General features: G+C 37.5%; 1 protein-coding gene across 7 annotated transcripts in view; it reads left to right on the forward strand.

Annotated features, from left to right (window-relative positions):
* The window catches only part of slmapa (sarcolemma associated protein a), a 117,651-nt gene that overhangs the window by 79,517 nt on the left and 21,699 nt on the right, over nucleotides 1-16,435 (forward strand). For all 7 annotated transcript variants that reach the window (XM_062038190.1, XM_062038191.1, XM_062038192.1 and 4 more), the window contains 6 exons: nucleotides 6,047-6,106; nucleotides 6,255-6,320; nucleotides 8,436-8,516; nucleotides 8,699-8,758; nucleotides 11,299-11,424; nucleotides 15,028-15,102. In XM_062038190.1, the coding sequence (XP_061894174.1) occupies nucleotides 6,047-6,106; nucleotides 6,255-6,320; nucleotides 8,436-8,516; nucleotides 8,699-8,758; nucleotides 11,299-11,424; nucleotides 15,028-15,102 (468 nt within the window). The remainder of the gene's footprint in view (nucleotides 1-6,046; nucleotides 6,107-6,254; nucleotides 6,321-8,435; nucleotides 8,517-8,698; nucleotides 8,759-11,298; nucleotides 11,425-15,027; nucleotides 15,103-16,435) is intronic.

Here is a 16,435-nt window from a genome sequence, read left to right on the forward strand (position 1 = left end):
AAATGTAACTTAGATATTGGGTTTCACTATGTAAAGCGCTTTGAGTCACTAGAGAAAAAGCGCTATATAAATATAATTCACTTCACAAGCAAAAATAGGAAATAATTCCACTTAAAAAAATGTGTCTCCTCAGTTCCCGAACGTTTACTGAGTGTTGTTAAAAGGAAAGGCCATGTAACACAGTGGTGAACATGCCCCTGTGACAACTTTCTTGCAATGTGTTGCTGCCATTAAATTCTAAATTAATGATTATTTGCACAAAAAAAATTAAGTTTCCCAGTTGGAACATGAAATATCTTGTCTTTGCAGTCTATTCAATTGAATACAAGTTGAACAGGATTTGCAAATCATTGTATTCCCTTTTTAAGTACGAATTACACAAGGTGCTAACTTCACTGCTTTTGGGTTTTGTAATAGTGGTGTAGCGATTTGGTACGTGCCCACCTATGTTTTTCAGAAAGCCTCAAAAAACAGTTATATCTCAAACAGCACGCACAATGGGATGTATCAACACCTGGCGCCGTTTTGATAGCACTATTTTGCTTCAGAATCAGAATAGTTTTTATTGCCATTGTTTGAAAACGGGTTCACAAACTAGGAATTTTACTTGGTGCAATCGTGCAACATAAAACACATATAACACAGAAGAGCGTGTTATCTGACACGGACGCACATGTCTGTGAGAAATGAGCTGCTCGCGCTGCAAAGGCTGACGATGGACGGACGAGAATTCTCCGCCTTACATGTGCGTGTCAACATATTTAGACTGACAGAAATATAATTTTATAGCTGCTGGATGACTTAAGGGGCTGATTAAAATGAATTCAATTGATGTGTTTTTTATTTAGTAATAATTTACTTAAAGGCCTACTGAAATTATTTTTTAAAAATTTAAACGGGGATAGCAGATCCATTCTATGTGTCATACTTGATCATTTCGCGATATTGCCATATTTTTGCTGAAAGGATTTAGTAGAGAACATCGACGATAAAGTTCGCAACTTTTGGTCGCTGATAAAAAAAAAGCCTTGCCTGTACCGGAAGTAGCGTGACGTCACAGGTTGAAAGGCTCCTCACATTTCCCCATTGTTTACACCAGCAGCGAGAGCGATTCGGACCGAGAAAGCGACGATTACCCCATTAATTTGAGCCAGGATGAAAGATTCGTGGATGAGGAACTTGAGAGTGAAGGACTAGAGTGCAGTGCAGGACGCATCTTTTTTTTCTCGCTCTGACCGTAACTTAGGTACAAGCTGGCTCATTGGATTCCACACTCTCTCCTTTTTCTATTGTGGATCACGGATTTCTATTTTAAACCACCTCGGATACTATATCCTCTTGAAAATGAGAGTCGAGAACGCGAAATGGACATTCACAGTGTCTTTTATCTCCACGACAATACATCGGCGAAGCACTTTAGCTACGGAGCTAACGTGATAGCATCGGGCTTAACTGCATATAGAAACAAAATAAATAAACCCCTGACTGGAAGGATAGACAGAAAATCAACAATACTATTAAACCATGGACATGTAACTACACGGTTAATGCTTTCCAGCCTGGCGAAGCTTAACAATGCTGTTGCTAACGACGCCATTGAAGCTAACTTAGCAACGGGGCCTCACAGAGCTATGCTAAAAACATTAGCTGTCCACCTACGCCAGCCAGCCCTCATCTGCTCATCAACACCCGTGCTCACCTGCATTCCAGCGATCGACGGAAGGACGAAGGACTTCACCCGATCATCCGTGCGTTTGGCGGCTAGCGTCGGATAGCGCGTCTGCTATCCAAGTCAAAGTCCTCCTGGCTGTGTTGCTGCAGCCAGCCGCTAATACACCGATCCCACCTACAGCTTTCTTCTTTGCAGTCTCCATTGTTCATTAAACAAATTGCAAAAGATTCACCAACACAGATGTCCAGAATACTGTGGAATTTTGAGATGAAAACCGAGCTTTTTGTATTGGATCCAATGGTGTCCGAATACTTCCGTTTCAACCATTGACGTCACACGCATACGTCATCATACGTAGACGTTTTCAACCGGAAGTTTAGCGGGAAATTTAAAATGTCACTTTATAAGTTAACCCGGCCGTATTGGCATGTGTTGCAATGTTAAGATTTCATCATTGATATATAAACTATCAGACTGCGTGGTCGCTAGTAGTGGCTTTCAGTAGGCCTTTAAGTATATCTCCTACATGTAAAGACGTCTTTCATTTTCTTGCCTTTGAGTCATTCCAGACGCATGAATGCGCTGGTGATGCAATCCACAGCTTTGCACACAGAATTACGTAGTCAGCACGCATAGGTTTCTGTTGTCTAGATCAGTGGTTCTCAACCTTTATTCAGTGATGTACCCCCTGTGAATTTTTTTTTAATTCAAGTACCCCCTAATCAGAGCAAAGCATTTTTGGTTGAAAAAAAGAGATAAAGAAGTAAAATACAGCTCTATGTCATCAGTTTCTGATTTATTAAATTGTATAACAGTGTAAAATATTGCTCATTTGTAGTGGTCTTTCTTGAACTATTTGGGAAAAAAGATATAAAAATAACTAAAAACTTGTTGAAAAATAAACAAGTGATTAAATTATAAATAAATATTTCTACACATAGAAGTTATCAACTTAAAGTGCCCTCTTTGGGGATTGTAATAGAGATCCATCTGGATTCATGAACTTAATTCTAAACATTTCTTCACAAAAAAAGATCTTTAACATCAATATTTATGGAACATGTCCACAAAAAATCTAGCTGTCAACACTGAATATTGCATTGTTGCATTGTAATGAATGGAATAGCCTACTTGATTTGATGTTCAGTTTATGAACTTACATTCATATTTTGTTGAAGTATTATTCAATAAATATATTTATAAAGGATTTTTTAATTGTTGCTATTTTTAGAATATTTAAAAAAAATCTCACGTACCCCTTCGCATACCTTCAAGTACCCCCAGGGGTACGCGTACCCCCATTTGAGAACCACTGGTCTAGATTGCTGTTCCGGATTGTAGATGTGTGCTGCCGGTTCAACACATCGCACACAGGTCGCAGCACGATAACATCAATGTGCAGAAAATGATCAAATGTCTGTGTGGTAAAAGCCCCGTACGCACGCAAAATCTTCATTTTATTAAGGCCGTCTGCACCACTTTTCAATTGCACACGCAACAAGCCCACTAATAGTAGACACTATTTTTTTTGTTTGCACACGCTGTCTAGCGCCTGGTACTTGGATCTTAGTAAATCAGGCGCCTAGTTTTGAAGTATCTTGCTTTAATTAGAATGTGTTCCCAGGCATACTATAAGCACATACTTCTCAAGGGGTTGTTTCCTGCTTCAAAATATCAACTTATCTTATTAAATCACGTTTAAAAAAAAAAAAAAAGCAGAAAAGGAACAAATTTGCCTTATTGCTTGGCTGCGGTTGCTTTTGGCTTTGAAGTTTATGCAGCATTTTGGCTGTCGATGGTGCCCTTAAATCTTCCTTTTAGCTGCATGCTCTCTCCTTTTTCACCATCTTACTTGTCTCTTGAAATGTCCTTTTCAAATCTCCTCCTACGCACTCTTCCCCTCAAAGAGACAATTTTCTCCTCAGCAATGGCTGAAAGTTGCTGGATTGTGTCGCCAGTTAGATGGAGAAATATAAAACAGCATTTTTTTTCCCCCCTGCTGGTTTCTCATGAATCATTTGGTGGTTACATCAGAATACCATTGTGGTAAACTAAATGCAGGAAAAGCTTGAATTTGGCAAAAGCAAATATTTAATATACTTTTGCAAAGATTGAAATAATTAACATACTCTATTCCAGTGTTTTTCAACCACTGTGCCGCAGCACACTAGTGTGCCCTGACATACAGTCTGGTGTGCCGAGGGAGATTATCTAATTTCACCTATTTGGGTTAAAGATATTTTTTGCAAACCAGTAATTATAGTCTGCAAATGATGTGTTGTTGTTGAGTGTCGGTGCTGTCTAGAGCTCGGCAGAGTAACCGTGTAATACTCTTCCATATCAGTAGGTGGCAGCCGGTAGCTAATTGCTTTGTAGATGTCGGAAACAGCGGGAGGCAGTGTGCAGGTAAAAAGGTATCCAATGCTTAAACCAAAAATAAACAAAAGGTGAGAGCCCCTCAAGAAAAGGCATTAAAGCTTAGGTAAGGCTATGCGGAACGAAACTAAAACTGAACTGGCTACAAAGTAAACAAAAACAGAATGCTGGACAACAGCAAAGACTTACTGTGGAGCAAAGACGGCGTCTACCATGTATATCCGAACATGACATGACAATCAACAATGTCCCCAAAAAGAAGGATAAAAACAACTGAAATATTCTTGAGTGCTAAAACAAAGTCGATGCAGGAAATATCGCTCAAAGGAAGACATGTAACTGCTACAGGAAAATACCAAAGAAAAGGGAAAAAGCCACCAAAATAGGAGCACAAGACAAGAACATACTTGCCAACCCTCCCGTTTTTAGCGGGAGAATCCCGATATTCAGCGCCTCTCCCGACAACCTCCCGGCAGAGATTTTCTCCCGACAAACTCCCGGTATTCAGCCGGAGCTGGAGGCCACGCCCCCTCCAGCTCAATGCGGACCTGAGACTGAGTGGGGACAGCCTGTTCTCACGTCCGCTTTCCCACAAAATAAACCGCTTGCCTGCCCAAAGACGTCATAACATCTAGGGCTATTATAGAGTGCACAACTGCGCACACAACAAGGAGACGAAGCAGAAGAACGAGGAAATTACAGACATGGCGGCCGAAATGATATACTCATCATGAACGGAGAAGTTAAACAGGACAATACTGCCATCTAATGGATAGCCACTGGAACACTGAAATTCAAGTTTGTTTGTTTTTTTCCTATGTAAATAAAATTTAAAAAATATATATATATATATAGCTAGAATTCACTGAAAGTCAAGTATTTCATGCATATATATATATATATATATATATATATATATATATATATATATATATATATATATATATATATACCGTAATTTCCGGACTATAAGCCGCTACTTTTCCCCCTCGTTCTGGTCCCTGCGGCTTATACAAGGGTGCGGCTTATATACGGCCTGTTCTTCTCCGACACCGACGAAGAGGATTTGGGTGGTTTTAGTACGCAGGAGGAAGACGATGACACAATGATTAAAGACTGACTTTTCATATACCGGTAGGCTGGTTATTTTGATAACGTACAGGCCAGCACTTTGTATTACTTTGCAGCGTTGTATTATTTGTACTCTGCACGAATGTTGTTCGCCATGTCAAAGATGTGAAAGTTTGATTGAATGATTGAAAGATTTATTGTTAATAAATGGGACGCTTTGCGTTCCCAAACAGTCATCTCTGTCCCGACAATCCCCTCCGTGGTAGCAGGAACCCCTATATACTACGCTAATTACACATCAAAACCCTGCGGCTTATAGTCGGGTGCGGCTTATATATGGAGCAATCTGTATTTTCCCCTAAATTTAGCTGGTGCGGCTTATAGTCAGGTGCGGCTTATAGTCCGGAAATTACGGTATATATGAAATACTCGAGTTGGTGAATTCTAGCTGTAAATAACCACGCCCCCCCCCCACCTCCCGATATTGGAGGTCTCAAGGTTGGCAAGTATGGACAAGAACTAAAACACTACACACAGGAAAACAGCAAACAAGTCCAAATAAGTCAGGGTGTGATGTGACAGGTGGTGACAGTACACCTACTTTGAGACAAGAGCTATAGTGATACATGCTTGGTTATGCTTTAAAGTTATATCCAACAATTGCGACAACGACTTTTTATCGTCAACTGAGTTTGGTTTTTTAATGATTGCTGCTGGTGTGCCTCCGCATTTTTTCTACGCAAAAAATGTGCCTTGCCTCAAAAAAGGTTGAAAAACATTGGTTTATTCGGTCTCATTAAATATACTCTCATCAAGATAAACAGTGTCCTCACATTTATCTCCATGGAAACGGCAGCATTGGTTAATTGGTTTCCTTTCACTGCTGATATTAGCTGTTTTCTTTTTTTTCCCCTCTTGTCTCTGCAGCAGTGAAACAGCTGAAGGAAGCAGTCAGTTCATCAATCCATAAACTGACCATCTTTGATGGTGAGAGCTTTGCTAATAAAACGGCTTTTGGGAGGGAAGGACGAGTTTAGTCCTGACCGGAATGATTTATTCACTGCTTATTTGAAATGGGAATAAATAAGGGGCACTTTTAGAAAGGGTGCAGATACGTCATTGTGTTTGTGTGCAGACACCCACCTACAGAACAACCAGACAGCAGAAGACAACATCCTGACCAGCCCGGATCGTCTTAAAGGTACAGTAAATCTCCACTTCTTGACTCAAGGCTGCTAAATGCTCTTCAAACTATTCGCCTTTGGAATGGAAGTGTGAGATGAAACAGATACCATATTTTCTGGACCATAGTGTCAAACTCAAGGCTCGGGGGCCAGATCCAGCCCGACACGTCATTTAATATGGCCCGCGAAAGCCTGGGAATAATGTGGATTCTTCATCTTTCTTACTAAATGTTTTCATTGCTTACATTATGACAGAAAAAAAAAAAAGTAATACATGAAATGTCATAGGTTTTAAACTTTGATGTACACTACCGTTCAAAAGTTTGGGGTCACATTGAAATGTCCTTATTTTTGAAGGAAAAGCACTGTACTTTTCAATGAAGATAACTTTAAACTAGTCTTAACTTTAAAGAAATACACTCTATACCAGGGGTCACCAACATTTTTGAAACCAAGAGCTACTTCTTGGGTAGTGATTAATGCGAAAGGCTACCAGTTTGATACACACTTAAATAAATTGCCAGAAATAGCCAAATTGCTCAATTTACCTTTAACTCTGTTATTATTAATAATTAATGATATTTACACTTAATTGAACGGTTTAAAAGAGGACAAAACACGAAACAAATGACAATTAAATTTTGAAACATAGTTTATCTTTAATTTCGACTCTTTAAAATTCAAAATTCTACCAAAAAAAAGAAGAGAAAAACTAGCTAATTTGAATCTTTTTGAAAAAATTTAAAAAAGAATTTATGGAACATCATTAGTAATTTTTCCTGATTAAGATTAATTTTAGAATGTTGATGACATGTTTTAAATAGCTTAAAATCCAATCTACACTTTGTTAGAATATATAACAAATTGGACCAAGCTATATTTCTAACAAAGACAAATCATTATTTCTTCTAGATTTTCCAGAACAAAAATTTTAAAAGAAATTCAAGACTTTGAAATAAGATTTAAATTTGATTCTACAGATTTTCTAGATTTTCCAGAATAATTTTTTTGAATTTTAATCATAATAAGTTTGAAGAAATATTTCGCAAATATTCTTCGTCGAAAAAACAGAAGCTAAAATGAAGAATTAAATTAAAATGTATGTATTATTCTTTACAATAAAAAAATAAATTACTTGAACATTGATTTAAATTGTCAGGAAAGAAGAGGAAGGAATTTAAAAGGTAAAAAGGTATATGTGTTTAAAAATCCTAAAATCATTTTTAAGGTTGTATTTTTTCTCTAAAATTGTCTTTCTGAAAGTTATAAGAAGCAAAGTAAAAAAATTAATGAATTTATTTAAACAAGTGAAGACCAAGTCTTTAAAATATTTTCTTGGATTTTCAAATTCTATTTGAGTTTTGTCTCTCTTAGAATTAAAAATGTCGGGCAAAGCGAGACCAGCTTGCTAGTAAATAAATAAAATTAAAAAAATAGAGGCAGCTCACTGGTAAGTGCTACTATTTGAGCTATGTTTAGAACAGGCCAGCGGGCTACTCATCTGGTCCTTACGGGCTACCTGGTGCCCGCGGGCACCGCGTTGGTGACCCCTGCTGTAGACATTCAACCCGCAGCACTTTCAGTGAGCGAACTCGTCCAAAGGTTGGGGCCATAGCACGAACAATAACACGCCTTTTCAGTCACTGTGTGTGTGTTTGTTGTATACAAAATATTTATGGCCATTAGCGGGGGAAACCCCCATAGATTAGCCGCACTTTTATATAAGCCGCAGGGGTCATAGCTTGGGAAAAAAGTGGTGGCTTATAGTCCGGAAAATATGGTAATTTCAATAGTTTCTTTATTAGTGCCAGTCACCAAACAGAACAGCCCCAGTGTGGTTGTTAAACTCAACAGTTACACTGACAGACTCCACTGCTGACAATGTAGAATCCTTTACAGGTGCCCTCTGACCTTTAACCTCTGCGCCGTTGTGCGAATACTTGTCATTGTTTTAAAAAGCCAATGCAAAAGCATTCTGGCAGCCATTTTCTGGTACATTATTGCTGATAATAATATGACTCAGCCTCTCAACACCACATTTTACATTTGTGACTCAACACGTTTTGTCATATTTATTTGACTAATGTCCAACACATTCTGACCCTGTGGTGTGTGTGTGTGTGTGTCCACAGGAAATCAGATGGATGCCAAAGAGTCGGACATGTCTGACACGCTGAGTCCAAGCAAAGACCGCAGCAGTGACGACACATCAGGTCAGTAGAACGTAGATTTGTTTGTTGTTGTTTGAGCGTCTGTTCAATTTGAGTTAAAAAAGTTATGGACAATGTGGGTTATCAGAAATCCGAATCAGAAATACTTTATTAATGCCCTAAGGTTTCCTGCTAAATGAAAATAGTAAACAGTACTAATTCAAGCCTTTTTAATTTGGTTTCAGACGGCAACATGGACGACCAGGAGCTCAATGAACCCCTGAACAGAGTAGCTCTTCTTAAAGGTAACCATGGCATCACTTGTTGTTCTGCTCTAATGGGTCAACACACAAAGCTTGAAGATTAGTTAGTAATCTACACTAATTTTCTTTAAGGGGGAGCTTAAAGTACCAGTGGGGTGGAAAAACTAGTTGTCTTTATATGCTTGATTGTGTTTCGTTGTATCCAATAAACCATATGCAAAATTGTATTTGGAATCTGCAAAGTTCGTGAAAATATCGTCTAAACCAGGGGTCACCAACGCGGTGCCCGCGGGCACCAGGTAGCCCGTAAGGACCAGATGAGTAGCCCGCTGGCCTGTTCTAAAAGTAGCTCAAATAGCAGCACTTACCAGTGAGCTGCCTCTATTTTTTTAATTGTATTTATTTACTAGCAAGCTGGTCTCGCTTTGCCCGACATTTTTAATTCTAAGAGAGACAAAACTCAAATAGAATTTGAAAATCCAAGAAAATATTTTAAAGACTTGGTCTTCACTTGTTTAAATAAATTAAATAATTTTTTTACTTTGCTTCTTATAACTTTCAGAAAGACAATTTTAGAGAAAAAATACAACCTTAAAAATGATTTTAGGATTTTTAAACACATATACCTTTTTACCTTTTAAATTCCTTCCTCTTCTTTCCTGACAATTTAAATCAATGTTCAAGTATTTTTTTTTTTTTTATTGTAAAGAATAATAAATAAATTTTAATTTAATTCTTCATTTTAGCATCTTTTTTTTCGACGAATAATATTTGTGAAATATTTCTTCAAACTTATTATGATTAAAATTCCAAAAAATTCTTTTGGCAAATTTAGAAAATCTGTAGAATCAAATTTAAATCTTATTTCAAAGTCTTTTGAATTTCTTTTAAAAATTTTGTTCTGGAAAATCTAGAAGAAATAATGATTTGTCTTTGTTAGAAATATAGCTTGGTCCAATTTGTTATATATTCTAACAAAGTGCAGATTGGATTTTAACCTATTTAAAACATGTCATCAAAATTCTAAAATTAATCTTAATCAGAAAAAATTACTAATGATGTTCCATAAATTATTTTTTTAATTTTTAAAAAAAGATTTGAATTAGCTAGTTTTTCTCTTCTTTTTTTCGGTTGAATTTTGAATTTTAAAGATTTGAAATTGAAGATAAACTATGTTTCAACATTTTTTTGTGTTTTCTCCTCTTTTAAACCGTTCAATTAAGTGTAAATATTATTAATTATTAATAATAACATAGAGTTAAAGGTAAATTGAGCAAATTGGCTATTTCTGGCAATTTATTTAAGTGTGTATCAAACTGGTAGCCCTTCGCATTAATCAGTACCCAAGAAGTAGCTCTTGGTTTCAAAAAGGTTGGTGACCCCTGGTCTAAACGTTACAAAATGTAACTAATTCGGTCAGTTTATTCGAATATTCTGCTCTGAATATCTTCGGCAATTTCTGTAGGTTTTACGTCACTGTAGTAATGTTCCTGCACTCTGACCATATTACCTAATCAGTTACACTGGAAATATGCAAACATTTTAAAGAGATGTGCTGTTCATCATTCACAATCCTTATGTAAGACAAGAACACATGCTTGGCTTTTTTCATGCATTTCAAATCGTAAATAAATAGCTAACAATTGAGTCAACAGATGGAGGGTCCTCTATTACGCCCTTAAAACCCTCTAAAAAAAACATCCAGAAAGCGCCAACAATACTCCATTTACATGTCGTGCCCTGACAAATATGAGTGATATTGTTATTATAAACTCTAACGCAGACGGACTATTTTAGCAGTACATTGATAGCAGTGCGCTAATGCTAGCTTACGCTGCTATTGTTGACACACTGAGCCAGTGGCTGCTTCTGCTTGGTCTCAAGCTTGCTAAAAGTACATTCTAGATTAGGATTCATGCATCTCTCACCTGCTACTAGACAAATGTGACCATGGACCGACAGGCTGCTCCACTTTCACATCCCTCAAGATGGAAGAAAAGACACAAAAAGAAGCTAGTTGCAGCCAGGATTGTGATTTAATCTTCATCTAAACGGGATTATGTGAGCGTCCCGTCGGTCGACATCCCAGCGAGAGTGGAAATATTAGTGTTTGTTTTATTATGGTTAGTTTGTATGTTTAGCACCGAGCAATGCTGCTAATGCTATATTGTTACAATAAAGCTACATCCGTTTAACACTCGGCTACTAAAACTTATTACTCATCCTCTTTGTGTTCGGGCTCAAAAATATAAGGTTTTTGATCATCATTTGTCCCAAAGTAATCGTTGTTGGGTGTCACAAAGTCTGCTTGATTAGCATTGTTGTTGATGGGGAAGGGATCTGTGGTTCCTCCTCTACGTCACAGATCACGTGACTGGTTCGGGAATATCTGTGAGATTGATACTATTTTGATCATATCCATTTATTCTTAAACTTTGGAAGTCTTTTGGTGTCCTAAATTAGATATATATGATGATAGCTTCAATATAGAGGCAACTTGTTTTAACATTATACTGGTACTTTAAAGCTTCATATTCACTTTGAATGTTCTTACATTTGAATGTATGTCTGTGTGTGTTTAGCTGAGTTGCATCGGGCTGGCTTAGAACCTGGTGACACGGAACAGGTCATCCACCACCTCCACAGGGAGCTTCTGGAGGCCCAGGAACTAGCCAACACTGGCAAACAGAAATGTCTGGACCTTCAAGGTGACTTACTGTATACTGTTGTAGTACTGATGATATTAATAATAATGTACATATTATTGGCCATGAATAGAGGTATACATACATACAGTACAGGCCAAAAGTTTGGACACGCCTTCTCTTCATTAAATGTGTTTTCTTTATTTTCATGACTATGTAGATTGTCACATCAAAACTATGAATGAACACATGTGGAGTTATGTACTTAACAAAAAAAGGTGAAATAACTGAAAACATGTTGAATTTTCTAGTTTCTTCAAAATAGCCACCCTTTGCTCTGATTACTGCTTTGCATACTCTTGGCATTCTCTCCATGAGCTTCAAAAGGTAGTCTAAAAACAAAAGCCAACGAAACATTTATGCTGAAGGATTTATTGTTTTCTTGGGACTGGACTTCCTCTGTGTGACGGCAGCACGACTTTTAACAGGGGCCAGGAAACGCCAGCATACAACCCCAATTCTTCAGAGTTTGCACTGGCTCCCTCGTCATCTTAGAATTGATTTTAAAACCTTGCTGTTTGTTTCTAAAGCTTTACATTACCGTTCAAAAGTTTGGGGTCACATTGAAATGTCCTTATTTTTGAAGGAAAAGCACTGTACTTTTCAATGAAGATAACTTTAAACTAGTCTTAACTTTAAAGAAATACACTCTATACATTGCTAATGTGGTAAATGACTATTCTAGCTGCAAATGTCTGCTTTTTGGTGCAATATCTACATAGGTATATAGAGGCCCATTTCCAGCAACTATCACTCCAGTGTTCTAATGGTACAATGTGTTTGCTCATTGGCTCAGAAGGCTAATTGATGATTAGAAAACCCTTGTGCAATCATGTTCACACATCTGAAAACAGTTTAGCTCGTTACAGAAGCTACAAAACTGACCTTCCTTTGAGCAGATTGAGTTTCTGGAGCATCACATTTGTGGGGTCAATTAAACGCTCAAAATGGCCAGAAAAAGAGAACTTTCCTCTGAAACTCGACAGTCTATTCTTGTTCTTAGAAATGAAGGCTCAAACACAAAATTGTTTGGGTGACCCCAAACTTTTGAACGGTAGTGTACATGGACTGGCACCTCCGTATATCTCGGACCTCATCCAAATTTACACTCTTGCGCGCGCTCTGAGGTCCAAGAGCCAGCTCCAGCTCGTGGTGCCCAAGACCAGACTTAAATCCGGGGGAGACAGGGCCTTCTCTGTGTTCGGCCCTAAGCTCCGGAACACTCTGCCCCTCCATGTTCAAACTGCTCCCACAGTGGAGTGTTTTAAGTCTCGTCTTAAGACCCACTTTTATTCTTTGGCTTTTAACAGTACGTGAGTTGTGTGGTCCTCTGTCCTCTGTTGTCCTCTGTGTTTTAAAATTTGGATTTCTATTTACTGTTTTAATTGGTTTTACCCTTTAAAATCGTTTTTAATCATATTTATTTTTATATTGGTTTTATATTTATTTATTTTTTGTTTTTATTCAGTCATTGGTGGAGCTAAGGATAATATTTGAATATTGTTTTTAATATTGTTGTGCAGCACTTTGGAAACATTTTTGTTGTTTAAATGTGCTATGTACCGTATTTTCCGCACTATAAGGCGCACCTAAAAACCTCCAATTTTCTCAAAAGCTGACAGTGCGCCTTATAATCCGGTGCGCCTTATATGTGGACCAAAATTGAGCCACAACAGGTCTCACAACTACGGAATGCATAACGTAGCCTCTACTGTAGCGTAGGGATGATGTTTGATAAGGAATTATCGAGTTCGAGCCTATTATCGAATCCTCTTATCGAACCGATTCCTTATCGATTCTCTTATGGAGTCCAGATAGGTTGTTGTATATGGAAAAAAACACACAATATTTGGTTTAACAAAAGCTCACTTTTATTATATAATAAAAAATAAAATCTAATAAATAAATAAATATTGACTGTTACCCACCTAAAAAAATTAAATAAAATAAATAAATATTGACTGTTGTTACCCAAAGTATATTAAGTGGGATTTTTTCAGAAAAACAAATATATACAGTAACACAAAAACAACCTGTCTCTGTGATCACTATAGGTGTATAAATCATAATATAGTGTTAAATAAAATCAGTCCCTTGGGCACAAAACTGAAAATAATACAGCTCTCCAAAAAGTGCACTTCTGCTGCTATTGGAACATAACTGTTTGTTATGATGCTTTAAAATGTTTGCACTTTATTTCTTTATTGAAAGAAAATTCTATGAAGAGAAAAGTTGTTTGCAAATGTGGTTACAATGCTAAAAAATGAAAAGTTAAAGCTAAAAAAAGAAATACACTTTATTGAGTTAAAATTATTTCTTTATAGGGGGAAAAATGTTATGAGCTAGAGAATATAACAACTACACTACCCAGCATGCAACGGGAGTTACGAGCATGCGCGGTAGCCCCGAAAAGTGTTGCATGTTGCCACGCTGTGAAAGTAAACGTCAAGAACTCAGCCAACACGCCTCGTCTGCATTATTTATAATTAGACAAACAACACATCTACAGTGTGATTTTGTTTTGTTTACAAGGAAAGAAAAACAAAAGTTAAAAAAGTGAGATATGTAGAATATATATGTATGTGCTGCGGTTGCTTTAAGAACGTTGCGACAGCTGCCGTAAAGGAGGTGCGTTGCTAGCCTGGTTGCTATGTTTCCGGTTGGTCGTAAAAGTGTTCGTCATGTGTTTTACCCTGCTAATATCTCTCAGTAAAGTTATTTGATGGATTATAGCTTTTGTTTTGAACTTTATTACACCTTGGAGCGCTTTTTCCCGTCCATTGTTTTCCTGCTTTCGCTATCTGCGCCTAATGACTGAGCTACATGACGTCATTTCTTGTGATGTCCCACGGAGCATTTCTGGTCAGGACGGGATTCGAATAAAGAATCAACTCTTTTCCTTTACTATAGTGGTCTCGATAACGGGTACCGGTTCTCAAAAAGGGATTCGAGTCCGAGGACTCGGTTGTTTTCTTATCAAACAACCGGGAAAACCGGTTTCGAGTATCATCCCTACTGTAGCGTCTATTCTATGCACCTTATGATGCGGTGCGCCTTATAATGCGGTGCGCCTTATATATGAACAACGTTTTAAAATAGGCCATTCATTGAAGTTGCGCCTTATAATCCTGTGCGCCTTATAGTGCGGAAAATACGGTAAATAAAGTGGATTGGATTGTATAGTCACCTGAAATGGTTTTCACTTCACAGGTGTCATAGTTTTGATTCCTTCAGTGACAATCTACAATGTAAATAGTCACGGAAATAAAGAAAACGCATTGAATGAGAAGGTGTGTCCAAACTTTTGGCCTGTACTGTATGTAGTTCTTGCAAAACACAGACGTTTCGTAACATTTCCTAATCCTCTGGGGAAGTTTTTACATCAGGAGACCTCAATTCCATTTGCCCAGGAGCCAGAATTTTTCAGTATGGTTCATACATGAATTACTTGTGTGTCAGATGGCATAAGATGTCCAGAGGACGTCTGGTGGGATACACGGTGGTCGTCTCTGAACGTGCACGTGTACAAACTGATATTGATGATTAATTTGTGAAGTTGTAGCTTTGCATGATAAGGATGATGGATGTCAACCTGTATATTTGTAGCTCTGCTGGAGGAGGAGAGGAGGAATAACTCTCAGCAGACCGAGGAGTCGACCAAACAGATTCAGTACCTGCAGAGTTAGTACAAACACACACACACACACACACACATGCACACAACAAAACCTCAAAAGTCAAACACAATCCATTCTGGGACCCTGAATAACTCCAGTGTGTGCACATGTTTTCCCTGTAAAATATAAAGTCATCATAAGTCTTTAATAAGTAGTTGTCATAAGTGTAGAAATATATTAATTATGAACAGTGAAACAATACAACTCAGTCTTTATTGACGAGCGTGTGATGTGATTTGTGTCACGTTTCATTTAACATTCTTCTCACAAGTGTAAAAAGAAGTTATGTAGTGTAAAACATTAAACAGGTTGCTTAACTTTGGTGACGAGGGATAACACATGGTGTGTCTATTGCTGCTTTTACACAAAAAGGCAGGTTTTTTTTTTTCATCTTTTTGACCTAAGGGGCCCAATTTTTCCACTACAAAGGGGCCTGGGGCCCACTCAAATATTGACACTGAATTAGTTAATATCTAAATTAGGTTAATATTAGAGCTGTCCGATAATATCGGTCTACCGATATTATCGGCCGATAAATGCGTTAAAATGTAATATCAGAAATTATCGGTATCGGTTTTTTTATTATCAGTATCTTTTTTCTTTTTTTAAAAAAATTAAATCCACATAAAAAACACAAGATACACTTACAATTAGTGCACCAACCCAAAAAACCTCCCTCCCCCATTTACACTCATTCACACTCATTCACACAAAAGGGTTGTTTCTTTCTGTTATTAATATTCTGCTTCCTACATTATATATCAATATATATCAATACAGTCTGCAAGGGATACAGTCCGTAAGCACACATGATTGTGCGTGCTGCTGCTCCACTAATAATACTAACCTTTAACAGTTAATTTTACAAATTTTCATTAATTACTAGTTTCTATGTAACTGTTTTTATATTGTTTTACTTTCTTTTTTATTCAAGAAAATGTTTTTAATTTATTTATCTTATTTTATTTGATTCATTTTTTTAAAAAGTACCTTATCTTCACCATACCTGGTTGCCCAAATTAGGCATAATAATGTGTTAATTCCACGACTGTATATATCGGTTGATATCGGTATCGGTTGATATCGGTATCTGTAATTAAAGAGTTGGACAATATCGGATATCGGCAAAAAGCCATTATCGGACATCCCTAGTTAATATCTAACCTGCTCATGACCATAGGTGAGGATGGGAACGTAGATCGACCGGTAAATTGAGAGCTTTGCCTTCCGGCTCAGCTCCTTCTTCACCACGACGGATCGATACGGCGTCCGCATTACTGAAGACGCCTGTCCATCTCACCATCCACTCTTCCCTCACTCGTGAACAAGACTCCGAG

The sequence above is a fragment of the Entelurus aequoreus genome, linkage group LG26, assembly GCF_033978785.1.
Source record: "Entelurus aequoreus isolate RoL-2023_Sb linkage group LG26, RoL_Eaeq_v1.1, whole genome shotgun sequence".
Classification (NCBI taxonomy): Eukaryota; Metazoa; Chordata; class Actinopteri; order Syngnathiformes; family Syngnathidae; genus Entelurus; species Entelurus aequoreus.